The following is a 16450-nucleotide window of genomic DNA, read 5'->3' as shown; positions in this document are numbered from 1 at the left end:
TTCCTTCCTATGTATGTATGTTCATAATCTAATATGGTTAGACTGGTAGGTAAGCTTATGTGCTGACTTGGTGCAATGAACTCACAACTCTCCAACAGAGAAATTAAAAATGCCAAGAAAAAATGCTGAATAACAAAACAGGCATAGTTTTTTTTTTTTTTTTGGAGAGGGAAAGAGAATCCAAGCAGGCTCCACCCACGGCACAGATCCAGACACAGAACTCAATCTCATGACCCTGAGATACTGAGCTGGCCAAAATCAAGAGTTGGATGCTGAAATGACTCAGCCAGTGAGGCACCCCAGAAGTAAATACTTTTTATAAACAGCTCTTAAAAGAAAAGATAAAGATTACTATTACCAGCAGAAAAATGGACAAAAGAACTGAACAGGCAATTTAAAAAGAAGAAATGGCCAAAAACCAAAATTTGATATGTAATTAAAAGATTTTTTCCCTCCCTACTTAAAAAATTTTCCTGAGAACTCCCATTCAACAGATCATCTTCAATGTTTTTTGGTCAGGTAAACGGAAAGGGCTAGATTGTCTTCGACCTGGGTTCAAGTACTTACTTTGCTGCCACTTCATGTAAGGAGGCCCTGGAAAATGAACTCGACATCCCTAAGTTTGTGTAAAAGGAGGATAATCCCATGCCCTGCTTATATCTTAGAACTACTCTGAAGGGGGAAAAAAAAAAAAAAAACTACTTTGAAAACCAAGTGAGGTAAATGGGATGTGACTTTATAGTACTTCCAAACACTATGAAGTGCTTGGGAAATAACTTTAAAAAGTATCTGAGGTGAGAAGATACATTTTATAAATAGGAGAATGAGATAAAAATTTATGGCACTGCCAAGCAGAGAAAGACAACTGTCATACGGTTTCAACTTCAATGTGGAACATAAGGAACAGAACAGAGGACCTTAGGGGGAGGGAAAATGCACTGGGAAAAAATCAGAGAGGGAGACAAACCATGAGGCTCTGGACTCCGGGAAACAAACTGAGGATTACAGAAGAGGGGTGGAGGGGATGGGGCAACCAAGTGATAGGTATTAAGGAGGACACGTGTTGTGATGAGCACTGGGTGTTATACCAACTAATGAATCATTGAGCACTACATCAAAAACTAATGATGTACTTATACAGTGAACATAAAAAAATTACTGTATTATTGTAATACTCTGGAATGCATAAATGCATCAAGATTTCAGAATCTGTTGGCAATCACAGCCCTTCGTGCCAGTAAAGATTTCTAAAATAGCTAATTTTAATCATTTCTGGTAAAAAAAAATTATTATATCTTTCACAATATAACAAGCTTATAGTGTCTAAGGACCAAATATAGATTATCTGGCAGAGAAAATTATGTGAGGCACGATTTACAAAACTGAGTATGGCAGACACTTTTGGTTGCCTATGCACATCTCTGCTTCATCCTTAGTAACAGAATTCTGATTCAGTTCAGGTTCAGGCTCTAGGTAGCCGTGAGGGTCACAAATCTCACGGGGTGAATGTGGATTAATCTATATCATTTAACCTCCCTTGCTAGTGACTGGCTCAGGTGTGGGTACACACATAGCTCTGGCCAATGAGATTCAGTTGAAAGTCTGAGGGGCCGGGAGGCCTGTGTAGCTCAGTTGGTTAAGTGTTTGCTGCTCCCCCTGCTTGTGCTCTCGGTCAAATAAATAAAATCTTTAAAAAAAAAAAAAAGAAAAAGGAAGTCTGGGTGCCTGGGTGGCTCAGTGGGTAGAGCCTCTGCCTTCGCTCAGGTCATGATCTCAGGGTCCTGGGACTAAGCCCCGCGTTGGGATCTCTGCTTAGGGGGGAGCCTGCTTCCCTCCCCACCACCCCACTTGCTGCTCTGCCTACTTATGAACTCTGTCAAAAAGGAAAAAAAAAAAAAAAAAAGGGAAGTCTGAGGGGCCACTTCAGGAGAAGACCATCCTTCCCTAACAACAACAACGAATCCACGAGAAGAAATTATTTTTCTGCCTCTTGACATTATTTGCCTAAGGATGGCATGACTGAAGTGTGACACCCATTTTGCAATGACAAGGAGACAAGCCTGAATGTGAAAGTCAATATGGAAGAACAGAGAGTTTCTAACATACAACTGATTGAATTAATCAGTCCCACAACTACTCTACTTCTAGCCTTCTCATTGTGTGAGCTAATAAACCTGGTATTGTTCAAGTTACCTTCTGATGAGTCTTCCATTACTAAAGACCAAAACCGACCATGGTGGAAGATATAGAATAGAAATATTTAGATGTCAACATCTAAAATTAAGCTCTAACTTACAAATCTGAAGTAATAATTCTGCCCTAGTAAATGCAATCTAATGATCACTGAAAAAGTTCTGGGACAAACCCAGAACATTCCTGCCAAGTATGCTGGATTCCACAAATAAATGCTAGCCTTGTGTTTCTGTTCTCACTTAGATTTGAGGTAAAGGATTTGATTATAGACACTTATTAGAAAGTATTATGGATAAGTTTTTTTTTCCTCAATAGCCCTCTAAATCCAAAACCAAAATAAAGCTGACTGGTGTCAAAGACTCTCTAGCACTGTATTTGATTTGGTCATAACAAAAGTGAGAATCCTAAATTTTATTAACTTTCTAAAGCCAGACAGAATAATCATCTAACTAAGATGAAAGTTACTGCAGCTCAGGTCTTTAAGATGAGACACGGCAGTAAAAAGATTGGATTTTGAGATCACAGACCATATTAGAATCTCCGTTTTGCCAGTTACTAGGACTCAGCCAAGTTACTCAGTCTCTATGAGTTTTAGTTTTCTCATCCATAAAATCTTAACAGTAACACTTTTGCATAGCTGTGAGAATTAAGTACAAGGATGAGGTTTCCAGCACAGTGGTGAGATATATAATAGGCACCCATATATTCTAGTCTCCTAACTTAACAGGGCATTCTGTTTAGACAACTAAGTTTAAATTCAAATTCAAATTCATTGTGTGGCTCATTGTGTGTCATACCATTTCTCATTTACTACCTGTTCCAATCCTTAACAACCCTGTGAAGTGACCACTGTATGTCCATCTTACATGAGAAACATAAAGGTTACAGAGAAAGGAACTGCTCAAGATTACATGGCTTGGTGAGAGCAGACAGAGGATGCAAACACAGGTCCTCTAAGCCCAAGATTTCAGAACTCTGTTTGTTTTGATTCTGGGCACACTGTACTACTTAAGGTTTTATCCATAACTACTAATCAAACTCAACATTATTCCTTTTTGGCCCCAAGAAAACCCAAATCTAATTCATATTATCCACATATACTATATTTCTATGAATTCTAGTTTACATATTTTATCCATTTATAAAAATTCTCAGTTTATTCACTACATATATATTAAACCACAAGTGTAACAGAGGTTATGTCATTATGCTACATTTGCAAGCCACATTCACTGTACAATCACTGAGAATCCACATATACACGTTAAAACTTACAGCAAATGCCAAATTTAATTCTTACCTTAGTAAGATCCATTCCAAGCCTAACCTGTGACAAGAGATGCATGATAACGCTTTTGTGCTCTTCCACCGACCCTGCCTCCCCTTCATCATCTCTATCATCATGTGAGTCGAAAAGGTCTAAAATAAAACAGATCTGATTAGACTGATATTAAATTGGGCCAATATGTGGCCCAGTGCTACAAATCTTTTTTTCAAACAAATGTTTTTAAGAAAAAGAGTTAAATTTGGGGCACCCAGGTGGCTCGGTCAGTTAAGCGTCTGCCTTCAGCTCTGGTCATCCTGGGATTGAGCCCCTCATTGGGCTCCCTGCTCAGCAGGAAGACTGCTCCTCCCTCTCCCACTCCCCCTACATTTCTCTGTGTCAAGTAAATAAATAAAATCTAAAAAAAAAAAAAAAAGAGGTAAATTCTCCAAGGTCACTTACCAGCATCACTTGTTCCATTGGACATGGAAGAATTAAGTGACTCTGTGGTATCTGGACGCTTTAGACTATTTCCTGAACTGCTGTGTGTCAAGACTGAGGCAGATCCAGAGGAACTAAAAAAAAAAAAAGCAGTAATTATCTTCTTAAGCCTTTTAAGAAAGCAATTCAGTCCAATAAGACGTTAACCTATAAAGCTATCTGAAACCAATATAGGCAGACAGATGACAGAAACAAGCTAGACTTACAGTGAGCTGGTCACACACACACATACACACTTTCCAACTCCCTGTCACCCTCATTCTGAGACTGTAAACTGTAAAGTGTGATGACTATTTCTTGTCTTGTGCTTTCTGCATGGTGTGTGCTCAACCAAGCCATGCTGAAAGGTCATCAAAAATTAGTAATAGTTTTGCTTCTGCAACTAAGTTTAAAACTAGAGTTCATTTTCTTGTCATATTACTTTGCATAAAATTACATATTACTTCTCTGCAACAATTTCTAGAACCTGAAAAATTGCCAAGTCTATTACTTAAGTCTCAAAAGATGTTGTGTCTATATTTTTGAGATCCTTTGATAAAAGCCCACAATGGTATTTAAGGTTCTTCCCAAATAAATAAATAAATAAATAAATAAATCTCAATAAATAAATAATTCCCAAATAAAAAAATCGTTATTTGGGGAATTGTAAATAATTTGTTGCTGCTGCTTGTTTCTAGAAGCCCATGAAGGTAAAGTTTTAAACATTTCCTGTCAGTCATATGGGGAACATTTTGCTAGACCATTAGAAATATACAGTATTAAACTTTTCCTTCTAGTATTCACTTTCAGGAAGAAACTTTTGACCTTTCACAAACCTTACAGAGCATGATATCCTCTCTTTCCCCCATTGCACTTGATTTGAAAAGATGATGGTTTAAATATTGTTGAAGATTATGGTTTTTTATATACTTCTTTCTTTTTGGTGGATATTTAGGGCAATTATATAGTTAATAGAACAGGTAGTGGATGAGGTGAAGAGGCAAATTCTTCTGGCTCACCAGAGAAAAATAAGACAACCACGGTGGATATACTAGTGTTTTAGGTGTATGAGGGCTCTCATACACCTGGCATTTTTTTCCAGTCTGGGCAAAGCCCAAACTGAATATAGTCAACAGTCAACTCTAGGGTTTGGGTTTGACTTCTGTTGAATAATAATTTCAGTATTCTTTATGGATTAATAAATTCTATGATCTATCTTTGAAGAATTCTTTTGTGAAACTAGAGAGTAGGCAGTATGATATGTAGAAATAATACCAGACAGTTTTTAACATCCATTTAACTGCAGTGTGGGAAAACTGGAGTGTAATCATACTGCTTTGGCTACACTGGCATCTGTTACCTCTTTTTTTTTTTAAGATTTTACTTATTTATTTGACAGAGATCACAAGTAGGCAGAGAGGCAGGCAGAGAGAGAGAGGAGGAAGCAGGCTCCCCACTGAGCAGAGAGCCCGATGCGGGGCTCGATCCCAGGACCCTGGGATCATGACCTGAGCTGAAGGCAGAGGCTTTAACCCACTGAGCCACCCAGGCGCCCCAGCATCTGTTACCTATTAACGTACTTTTGGTGTGTATCTGAAAGGATATTTTCTGCCCTAAATCATTTATTTATCAATAAATGCCAGTAAGTGGAAATTAAAAAAAAAATTTATTTAAACATTTAAAAACTGTATTTGAAATTACAAAATAAAAAAGCATATATATATATTTTTTTAAGATTTTATTTATTTATTTGACAGAGAGAGAGAGAGAGAGAGAGCGAGCACAAGCAGGCAGAGAGGCAGGCAGAGGCAGAGAGAGAAGCAGGCTCCCCACTGAGCAAGGAGCCCGATGCGGGGCTTGATCCCAGGACCCTGAGATCATGACCTGAGCCGAAGGCAGCGGCTTAACCCACTGAGCCACCCAGGCGCCCCAAAAAGCATGGTATATTTTTAAAAGTAAATTTATGATAACTGAAATTATGAGCTAATTAATAGGTTTAAACAAAGCTTCCTCTTATTGTACCTGTAATCATAACTCACCCAGGATTACTTGTATATTAATAAAATAATCAAAGGCATACAGTTTACTTAAGTGTAAAAAGAAAGCCAAATTTTTCACACTGCAGATTATTATTTATAAAATAGTACACATATAACCAGTTTTTGTGAAAAATTTATGGATGTAAAGCCTATTATATATTCTAATTTAAACACACGTTGCCCTAATTACTTACCTTCTCTTGATTTTTTATTTAATAATAAATTCTGGGTTTTTTTTTTTTAAGTTTTTCACTAAGTAGGGAGTACAGAATTCCCATGTACCCTTTTTCCCCATACATGTACAACATCTCTCCCATATCATAACCATTCTGCAGCAAAGTGGTACACTAGTAACAACTCATGAACCTACTGCGGCACATCATTCTCTGACTCAAAGTCCGCAGTTTACATTAGGGTTCACTCTCGGTGGTGGACATTCTATCAACTTTGCCAAATCCACCACTGTAGTATTATAGAGAATAGTTTTCCCTACCCAAAAAAATCTGTGCTCCACGTATATTAGAACATTAAAATATTAGAACATTCTAATATTAAAATCTCAGATCAATATGTATTCTAATTTAAACATAGTTTGTCCTGGTTACTTACCTTCTTTTATCTATTTTTCAAAAATCCTTAGGTAACTAAATACTGCTTCTTTGATAATTTAGTAGTATACATCACAAGGTACTATAACTAACGTCTACCTCACCAGTTTTGAAAGCCAATGGTAAGAGATCAAATTATCACTAAATAAAAGAGCTGCATGTTTTGTGGCTCTTTGATATATCATCAAAACAGAGTCAATCTTTTATTTTATTTTATTTTTTTTAAAGATTTTATTTATTTTATTTCACAGAGAGAGATCACAAGCAGGCAGAGAGGCAGGCAGAGAGAGAGACAGAGGAGGAAGCAGGTTCTCCGCTGAGCAGAGAGCCCGATGCGGGACTCGATCCCAAGACCCTGAGATCATGACCTGAGCCGAAGGCAGAGGCTTAACCCACTGAGCCACCCAGGCGCCCCCAGAGTCGATCTTTTAAATCCATTTACCAAAACCCCCAAATTCTTTAAAACGCGTATCTTATTTTAGATGCAATTCCGAAGGTCAGATCTATGCTGTGCTTTTCTTTTTTACTCAGGTTAGAAACCACGTTTGGGCCAAATGAAATGCTCAATAAAGCTCAAAATGAAAAAGGTGACAAATTCTCATTTATCCATTTCATAATTTACCTCAATCAGGATAAAGAAGTGAAAAAATGCAGTTAAAAAATAACAGCAACATCGATAAAAATGATATGCATACAGGAAAGGTTTATCTGCAATGGACTAATTTGTATAGTATGTAATCATAATATCATAAACTAAACCAAAAAATGTGAAGGCTGAACTGAATTATAACAGAATCCAAAGTCTCACTGAGTACTTAGGTATGTGCTAAACGCTGTGTCTTTATCTCTGTAACAATTTAACCTCCGTAACAACTGTATAAGGTAGGTATGATTATTCTCCTCATACATGGATGCTCAGCTCAGAGGTTCAGAGACCAGCCTGAGGTCACACAGCTGGTAAGCAGCGGAGCCATTTCAAATGCACGTCTGGCTCCAAAGCACAAGTTCTTTCCAATGTGGACTTCCATCTAGTTTATAATTGTGTGCAACCATACCGTTCAGTGACATAGTTCACAGAGAAGCTATCAGTACTGCAGGTCTTTAGAAAGTGAGCAATGAAAACACTTTCATGTTCTCTTCCTTCAGAGACTGAAAAACAGTAGACAGAAACTTGACCCCAGAGTAAAAGAACAAGTAGTAGCAGCTGATAATCAGCAGGTGTCGCAAGCTCAATGCCTGTCAAGATCAGGCAGAGACCATAAATACTGTGAACGAGGCCAGATTATAAGGAATACAGACCTGGAACCAACATACTCAATTTGAAGGGATTTAAGGCTCTGTGGCTCACTCAGTTGTGTGTCTGCCTCCGGCTCAGGCCATGATCCTAGGGTCCTGGGATCGAGTCCCACACTGGGCTCCTTGCTCAGCGGGGAGCCTGCTTTTCCCTCTGCCTGTTGCTCTCCCTGCTTGTACTCTCTCCCACTCTCTGACAAATGAATAAATAAAATCTTTAAAAAAATAAAAAATAAACAAAACACCACCCCCCAAAAGTCAACAAACACTCTGCTGGTCAAATAAAACACCTGCAGTCCCTACCAGTTTGGGAATCCAGATTAGGGCATACAAGGAGAGCATAAAATTGAGGGAGAAAAGGAATCCAGTGGTTAGCTGGACACAGAATTTAACTCTGGGCCCCTTCAAATGGGAGGTTCATCAATTGTGTATTTGTCATGGGATGGGTACCAGGAGAGAACAGAGAAGGAAGCTTACAAGGAGAAAACAGAAAAGTCCATGAGCCTACCAGTGACTCTGCAGACATGCCTATTATATGTACAACAACTAAGTATTTTAAAATTTCCTATTTCATAAAAATTTCAGGAGAATCCCTTGAAACTGGGGCCAGACTCAGATACTACAAGCTTTCCTGAATATGGTTTTATGCTTCTGGAGAACAGATGAATCCGTTTTGATATTCAATTGTACTCTGTTTAGCATAACACCTAATGTTCGATATAAGATATCATTCTTGGTTCTGTTTAAAGAAAACTTGCTTGGAAACATCAAAAATCAATAGTAAGTTTTATCAGAATTTTCTTCCAAATGCTTATTTCCTTTTAACCCCACTATCATTTAAAAAAAAAATTTTTTTTTTTTTTCAAAATTAAAGCTAATTCCTACTAGCAAACTGCTAATAATGGCTTCTCAATAGTTTATTTCCCCCCATATACCATTAAGAAACCAAGATGCTAAACCAAGCCTTTCTGCTAAACTGGTCTTGAGTTGTGGGTTCAAACCTCTCTTCCTTTAGTCTCATGGCTTACCAGTCACGTATCACACCTATAACACAGATAGTTCACTTTTTCCCCACATTCAAAAACTGAATTTGATCCACTAAGACACAAAACTTCTTGAACCAGTCCATTATTTTCCTTACAAATTTTGAGATTTTGAAGAGTTATGATCCAATTGTATAGGAATACTGTATTTCTCAGTTCATGTGTACACTTAAGAAAACTAAGGGGCGCCTAGGTGGCTCAGTGGGTTAAGCCTCTGCCTTCGGCTCAAGTCGTGATCTCAGGACCCTGAGATCAAGCACCGCATCCAGCTCTTTGCTCAGCAGGAAGCCTGCTTCCCTCTCTCTCTGCCTGCCTCTCTGCCTACTTGTGATTTCTGTCAAATAAAATAAAATCTTAAAAAAAGAAAGAAAGAAAGAAAGAAAGAAAGAAAGAAAGAAAGAAAGAGTAAACCACAGTCCTATACAGTATTTCTCGTTAAAAGAAACCAAGATATGAGGCCTAAGAATTGGCTGGGTGGCTGATGTACTGGGCTTACAAATTCACATATAATCATTTCCAAATTTGCACCATCCTACAAAGCAAACCTCAAGCTGTAACAATAATACCAACTCCTGAGAAAGCAGGAGAGTTGGAAAAAAGGCTCAACAAAAATTAAGCCAACTGTATCTACAATAAACACAAGTAACATTAAAGCAAATAAATATTAATTTGCTATATTTGAGTGCTTAATGCCAGATACTTTATTAAACACTTGACTGACATTATTCTTATTTAAATATTCACAATGACCCCTTGAAGTTTAAACTATTATTTATCCTCATTTTACAAATGAGGAAACTGAGGATTAAATAGGTTAAATAACTTGACTAAGATCACACACCTTTGTTGTTGTTTTTGAAGATTTTATTTATTTGAGAGCGAGCGAGTGCACCAAAGCAGGAAGAGCGGGAGAAGGAGAAGCAGGCTCTCCACGGAGCAGGGAGCCTGACATGGGGCTCGATCCAAGGATCCCAGGATCATGACCTGAGCCCAAGGCAGCTGTTTAACTGACTGAGCCACCCAGGTACCCCTGTTGTTGTTGTTTTTTAATTATTTTTTTAAGCAATCTCTATATATCCAACGTGGGGCTGGAATTTAGAACCCCAAGGATCACAAGCTGCATGCTCTGCTGACTGACTAGCCGGCCGCCCAAGATCACACCCCTCTGAAGCAAACCAGATTTAGATCTATTCTTTCTGAGATTCTAAAATCCAAAGTCTTAACCATGGCAACTATAGCAGGCCATGTTTTGCTTATCAGCTACCAGGTAAATGACTTTACAAATATAAAGCCTTGTTTTGCAATGGAACATACTTAGCTTTTTCAATGGTAAAAAACCAGTCAAATATCTTCTAATGAGGGAAAATCTGTCATCAATATCTATCAAAATCTGCCTGGAATCCACATGCTTCCCTCATTCCCATGCTATTACCTTACCGAAGGCTATCAACATTTCTCAATTTAATACCCCGTTTAGGCTGATCTCCCTACCTGTAATGCAGCCCCACTTCATTCAATTCTACACACAATCTAGGCAGTCTATTTTTCTAAAATGCAGACCTGACCAGCAACTACTATTTTTTGTGAGAAAATGTCCAAAATTTGTAAAACGCTAAAGGAGTCTTAGATGACCTGGCCCTTTTCAACAACACCTTCTGCGTCTTTTTTTTTTTAAACAACTTGTGCTACAGCCAAATTCAACAACTTACAGCTCCCCCAAAGTAGCCCAACTCTTCTCCCTTTGTCTACAGGCTTGCCTTAAAAGGGTTCTATCTCCAAGAAAACATTTCCATTTTCCCCTCCTTACTGCCAACTGCCATGTCCCTTCTCCCTGCTCACTCACATTCTTACCTTTCAATCACACCCCCTCCCTCCTCTGCGAATCCTTCCCTCACTTCTAAGGACTTCAAAATGCTCCCTGGCTTTCTGTGCTTAGCACAGATCCCACTGGATTATGCCTGCAGCAAGTTCCCTGAAGGCAGGAACTGGGGCTTTTTTCAGCTCTGGATCATTCCTCCACTAGTATAGTGCCTGGCTTATAGGTGTGTATCTCCACTCTAATATAAAACAAGTAATGGTGCCCTCTTATTTGTATAATACTTTCTAGCTTTCTCACTCTCATCTGATCCTCTCCTAATGTTGGCACTATGGAAATAATGTCAGGAGTTCAATTAACAATACTGGCATATTACTTTAGCTGATGCTAATTTATTCTATTTGAATTAAGTCAAAAGTATTTGAATTGGGCGCCTGGGTGGCTCAGTGGGTTAAGCCGCTGCCTTTGGCTCAGGTCATGATCTCAGGGTCCTGGGATCGAGTCCCACATCGGGCTCTCTGCTCAGCAGGGAGCCTGTTTCCCTCTCTCTCTCTCTCTGCCTGCTTCTCCATCTACTTGTGATCTCTCTCTGTCAAATAAATAAATAAAATCTTAAAAAAAAAAAAAAAGTATTTGAATTAAGTCAAAAGTCACAGAACTGGCTTTGCTCAATAAGCCAATCAAAAAAGCAGCTTTATTATAAGGGAGTCTGTCAATCCCACCAGTCTCAAAATAAAATTAATTTTTAAAATCAAGAGTCATTTAAATACATAGCTCAATTACTTACTCTATTAAGCGCTTTGGGGATGAGCCACTTTGATGGAATTCATCAGCATCATAGAATTCGTCTTCACTGCTAGAATAAGAGAACTCGGGGACAGTATTTGGAGACAAGTTGACATGGCTTGGAGAAGTCAAACTGCTACTAGGTGGTGAGTGCCCACTGCCTAGGAAGTAAAAACATTTTTAAATTAGGAGACAATGTTGATAATAGAGGGAAAAAAATTAGGGAGATGGGAGTCAAAACAGACTTTTCTAAAATCAAGAAAAGTTAAGTTGGCAGAAGTCCTTACACTCTCTGTAAAGAAAATCAACACTTAACCTAGCCAAAGAAAAAGGCAAATCACGTAATAGAATGGGACATAGACTTTTAAATGAAAAACTGCTATGTTCCCATTTATAAATATCCGTAATTAGAAAGGGAGCTCTTTCAATTGTAATCACAGCGTGGGAATTCTGGAGTCTGAAGCCCCACAACAGATACAATACCAATGGAGAGCCAGGCCTCCTATTTTATACTACAGAACCAGGTATTTTTAAAATGCAGCAAGGACACAATGAGAATGCATAATGGAAAGAATATCAAAGACCACATGAAAGTTAAAATATTGTCCAGGATATCACATTCACATTAGTCATTATGTTTTGGCAGTTACATGAAAACACAAAAGCACCACACACAGCCCTAACACTCAACGTCCAAACTCCTTACTTCTTTTCTACCTACGTCAAAGTCAGGTGCCTGAGGCTCAGGGGCAAAGAAAAACAGAGGTCTACTATGGGAAGAATGTGGAAAAGGAAAGGACTAGAAAAAACATCTTTCTATACCTAAGCAGTCTAAGGAAACGGAAATTAACAGAGATCCACAGAAAGACTACTATCTAATCTCTGTGATCATGATTCACTGTCTAGTAACAAACAATAAAAGTATCAAACCATGAAGGACTACTGAGATTAATTCAACAAGTGTTTATAGAGCATCTACAGGCTCTTGGCAATGTATGCCAATCTGCTATAGATGCTTGACAGAGATTAAACTTAATTAAGTCAATGCTAGTAATCTAAAAACCAAGGCCACAATTATAGAAGTTGAGAAACAGCAGCAACAAAAATGAATCCACAGTCACCCATGGATTGTTAGCCCATTCTTGCGTCAACAGTTAGAGAAAAAAAGCACATCCACCTGCCACATTTAGTTACCATGTTCACAAAGATATTTTAAAAACATTAACAGAAAAAGTTTGCACCAAAAAACGTAATCTTACTGTGGAAATTCCAAAAATAGTTCATCTTAGCAAATAACTTTAAATTCCCCGCCCCCTGCAATACTGGCAGTAAAACTGGAAAGAGACTTTCTCTTACTGAAATAGGCAATAATAATAATAATAATAATAATAATAATAATAATACTAAAACCCCCAAACCACCCAGGAATTAAAAATGATTAAGTAACATGCAAACACTCCAGGTGATCACACAATTAAAAATGTGTCCAAGAAGAAAATGAGTTTGGGAACTAAAAAAAAAAAAAAAAAAAAAAAAAGAAAAAAAAACAAAAAAACCAACAAAGACAAAAAAGTGAGTTTTCCTTATAAGAACAAACAATACTATTTTTTTTCCTCAGTTGTTACCTTCTTTTTTGTATCAAAGAGAGAGTTAAGGAAAGGTGAAGAAGAAATTAGGTTGGAAAAAAGCAAGAAATAAATCACATGTTAATTTCATTTCTAAAAGTCCTTTAAACATACCTATTCTAAAATGCTGTATTTTAAAAGTTATCTTCTGAAATAATTTATATCCTAAATTATTTATTATAATTATCCTAAATGTACACAGGAAGAATACCCACTTTTTCAAAGTTTGTAACTGATTTTATGTATCTCTAAACAGACAATTCTGGCTGTTTCCAAGCTGACATAATCCTTTCTTTAGTAAAAGGTGAAAGATTTTATATAATCTGAAGAGAAACCAAAGTATCCTTTTTTTTTTTTTTTTTTTTTTTTTGAGAGAGAGAGAAAGAGGGAGAAGACAGGGAGATTGAGAATCTTTATTTATTTATAATATTTATTTATTTGACAGAGAGAGCACAAGTAAGCAGAGCCGCAGGCGAGAAGCAGGCTCTCTGCTGACATGGGGCTCCATCCCAGACTGAGCCACCCAGGAGTCCCAGGGAGAGTGAGAATCTTAAGTAGGCCCCTCACCAACCAAATGTGCCCGATCTGATGCAGGGCTCTGTCTCAAGACCCTGAGATCATGACCTGAGCCGAAATCAAGAGTCAGATGCTTAACTGACTGAGTCACTCAGGTCTCCTAGAGTATCCTTTTATATTCAAAACAAAACAAAACAAAACAAAACAAAAAATAAAACACAGGTACTATTTTTAAAATGAACAAAAGGTGATACAAGTAATGAAATACAGGGGAAAAGTCAGCCAAACATTTCAAGCTCATTATTCAAATTACTTGTATTTTCCCAAGAACTTCAAATAAGAGCTATTTTTGCTTTCTTTCAAATTCAGAAGACAGTGGCCCAAGCTGTTAAATATTAAAGAACAAAGTAACAGTATCAGCATCTTTACTAATTCAAATTTCAAAATGGGCTAAAGTCGCAAGGTAATTTTCATTATTACAGGACAGGAGGAAAGTCCTGACTAAGAAAGAAATCTGTGGAGCAACAAACAGGGGCTCAACTCCTACTTCCTCAAGGCATAACAGGGACAAAAGCATGAAGTTTTCCTTTGAGTTGATCTCAACATAAAACTAATCAGTTTTCAAACAAGAAATTAATCTAATACTAACACTGATAGTATGCCTGTAAATTACAGGAAAAAATAAAGGCCATAGTCTAAATAAAGAGAATACATGTTAAAATGAAGTATCTTTTTTTGCTTATAATATGACAAAAATGTGAAAGAATAATACATTTAACCTTAAAAAAATATATGTGCCAAAAATGCTGTACGAGGATATTCACTAAGTACTGTTTGTAATAGGAAAATCCTGGAAACAACCTAAATGTCCGTCAACAGAAAAACAGGTAATATGTGCTCAGGCAGCCATAAAAAGAACACTGCAGACCTAACAGTATAAACACAGAAAGCTCTCTAAATGTTCTCTGTTAAATGAAAAGAGTAAGTCACAGAAACACACGATGTCATTCAGGTTAAAACAACAAGAAGAATACATAATATATTTTCACAGAACTAGGAGAAATAGTACTAAAATTTGTACAGAACCACAGAAAATCCCCAATACCCAAAGTAGTCCTGAGAAAGAAGAATAAAGTGAAAGTATTACAACACCAGATTTTGAAATATACTACAAAGCTGTGATGATCAAAACAGTATGGTACAGCCAGATCAGTGGCACAGAACACATACCCCCAAAGTAAATCCATGATTATACAGTCAATCCATGACAAAGAAGGCAAGAACACTTAACCTGTGACAAAGGAAGCAAGATTATACAATGGGGAAAAGACAGTCTCTCCAAGAAATGGTGCTGGGAAGGCTGGACAGCTGCAGGTAAAAGATGAATCTGAACACTTTCTAACACTATACACAAAAATACACTAAAAAATGGATTGAAGATCTAAATGTGAGACTTGAAACCATAAAAATCTAGAAAAGAGCACAGGCAAGAATTTCTCTGACATCGGCTATAGCATGTTTTTCCAGATGCGTCTGAGGCAAGGCAAACAAAGGCAAAAATAAACAATAGGGATTACATCAAAATCAAAAGATTTCCACAGCTAAGGAAGCTATCGACAAAACAAAAGGACACCTTAGTGAATGGGAGAAGGTATCTGCAAATGATATGTCCAATGAAGGCTTAATATTCATAATATACAAAGAACTTCTACAACTCAATACCAAAAAAAAAAAAAAACCCAACAATCTGATTTAAAAAGGGGCAGAGAAAGAAAGAGGGGGGGTGCCAGAGGACTGAATAAACGTTTTCCAAAGAAGTACAGATGGTCAACAGACAGATGAAGAGGTGCTCAACGTCATGAATCATCAAAATGCAAATCAAAACCACAATGATATCATCCTACACCAGACAGAATGGCTAAAGTCAAAATGACTGGAAATAACAAGTGTTAGAAACACTAATTCAGGGGACGCCTGGGTGGCTCAGTTGGTTGGGCCACTGCCTTCAGTTCAGGTCATGATCCCAAGGTCCTGGGATCGAGTCCCGCATCGGGCTCCTTGCTCGGCAGAGAACCTGCTTCTCTCGCTGCCTCTGCCTGCCTCTCTGCCTGCTTGTGTGTACTCTCTCTATCTCTGGCAAATAAATAAAATCTTTAAAAAAAGAAAAGAAAAGAAAAGAAACACTAATTCAGAAAGATACACACACCTCTATGCTTACTGCAGCATTATTTACAACAGCCAAGATATAGAAGCAACCTGTACCCATTAACAGGTGAATAATGAAAGAAAATGTGGTGTACACACACACACACAGACACACAGAGGAATATTACACAGCCATAAAAAGGATGAGATTGTGCCATTTGAGACACCATGGATGAACCTAGAGGGTATAATATGCTAAGTGAAATAAGCCCAACTGAGAAAGACAAATACCACATGACTCCACTTATGATTTAAAAACATAACAAAACAAAAAACTCCACAAATAAACAAACAAAAAGCAGAATCAGGCCGTAATACAGATAATAAAATGATGGTTGCCAGACAGGAGAGGGGTGGAGGGTTGAGCAAAATGGATGAAGGGGAGAGGGGAATACAGGATTCCAGTTATGGAATGAGTAAGTCATAGGAATAACAGGCACAGCATAGGGAATATAGTCAATGATAGCGTAACAGTGATTAACAGGACAGATGGTAGCTACACACTTGGGGGAACACAGCATAAGGTATAAACTTGTCAAATCACTAAGGTGTCACCTGAAACTAATGTAACATTGTTTACTA

At 37.6% G+C, this 16450-nt stretch overlaps 1 protein-coding gene across 7 annotated transcripts in view; it reads right to left on the bottom strand.

The window, feature by feature from the left end:
* OSBPL9 (oxysterol binding protein like 9) overlaps positions 1-16450 on the bottom strand; it is a 172436-nt gene that overhangs the window by 12962 nt on the left and 143024 nt on the right. For all 7 annotated transcript variants that reach the window (XM_032844208.1, XM_032844206.1, XM_032844205.1 and 4 more), the window contains 3 exons: positions 11524-11683; positions 3920-4032; positions 3494-3612 (listed from right to left, as the gene is read on the bottom strand). In XM_032844208.1, coding sequence (XP_032700099.1) covers positions 3494-3612; positions 3920-4032; positions 11524-11683 — 392 coding nt within the window. The remainder of the gene's footprint in view (positions 1-3493; positions 3613-3919; positions 4033-11523; positions 11684-16450) is intronic.

This window comes from Lontra canadensis, unplaced genomic scaffold (genome assembly GCF_010015895.1).
Source record: "Lontra canadensis isolate GAN:19392208 unplaced genomic scaffold, GSC_riverotter_1.0 scaffold148, whole genome shotgun sequence".
Taxonomy (NCBI): domain Eukaryota; kingdom Metazoa; phylum Chordata; class Mammalia; order Carnivora; family Mustelidae; genus Lontra; species Lontra canadensis.
The sequence above is the reverse complement of the archived record's forward strand: the minus strand, read 5'-3'. Positions and strand labels throughout refer to the sequence as shown.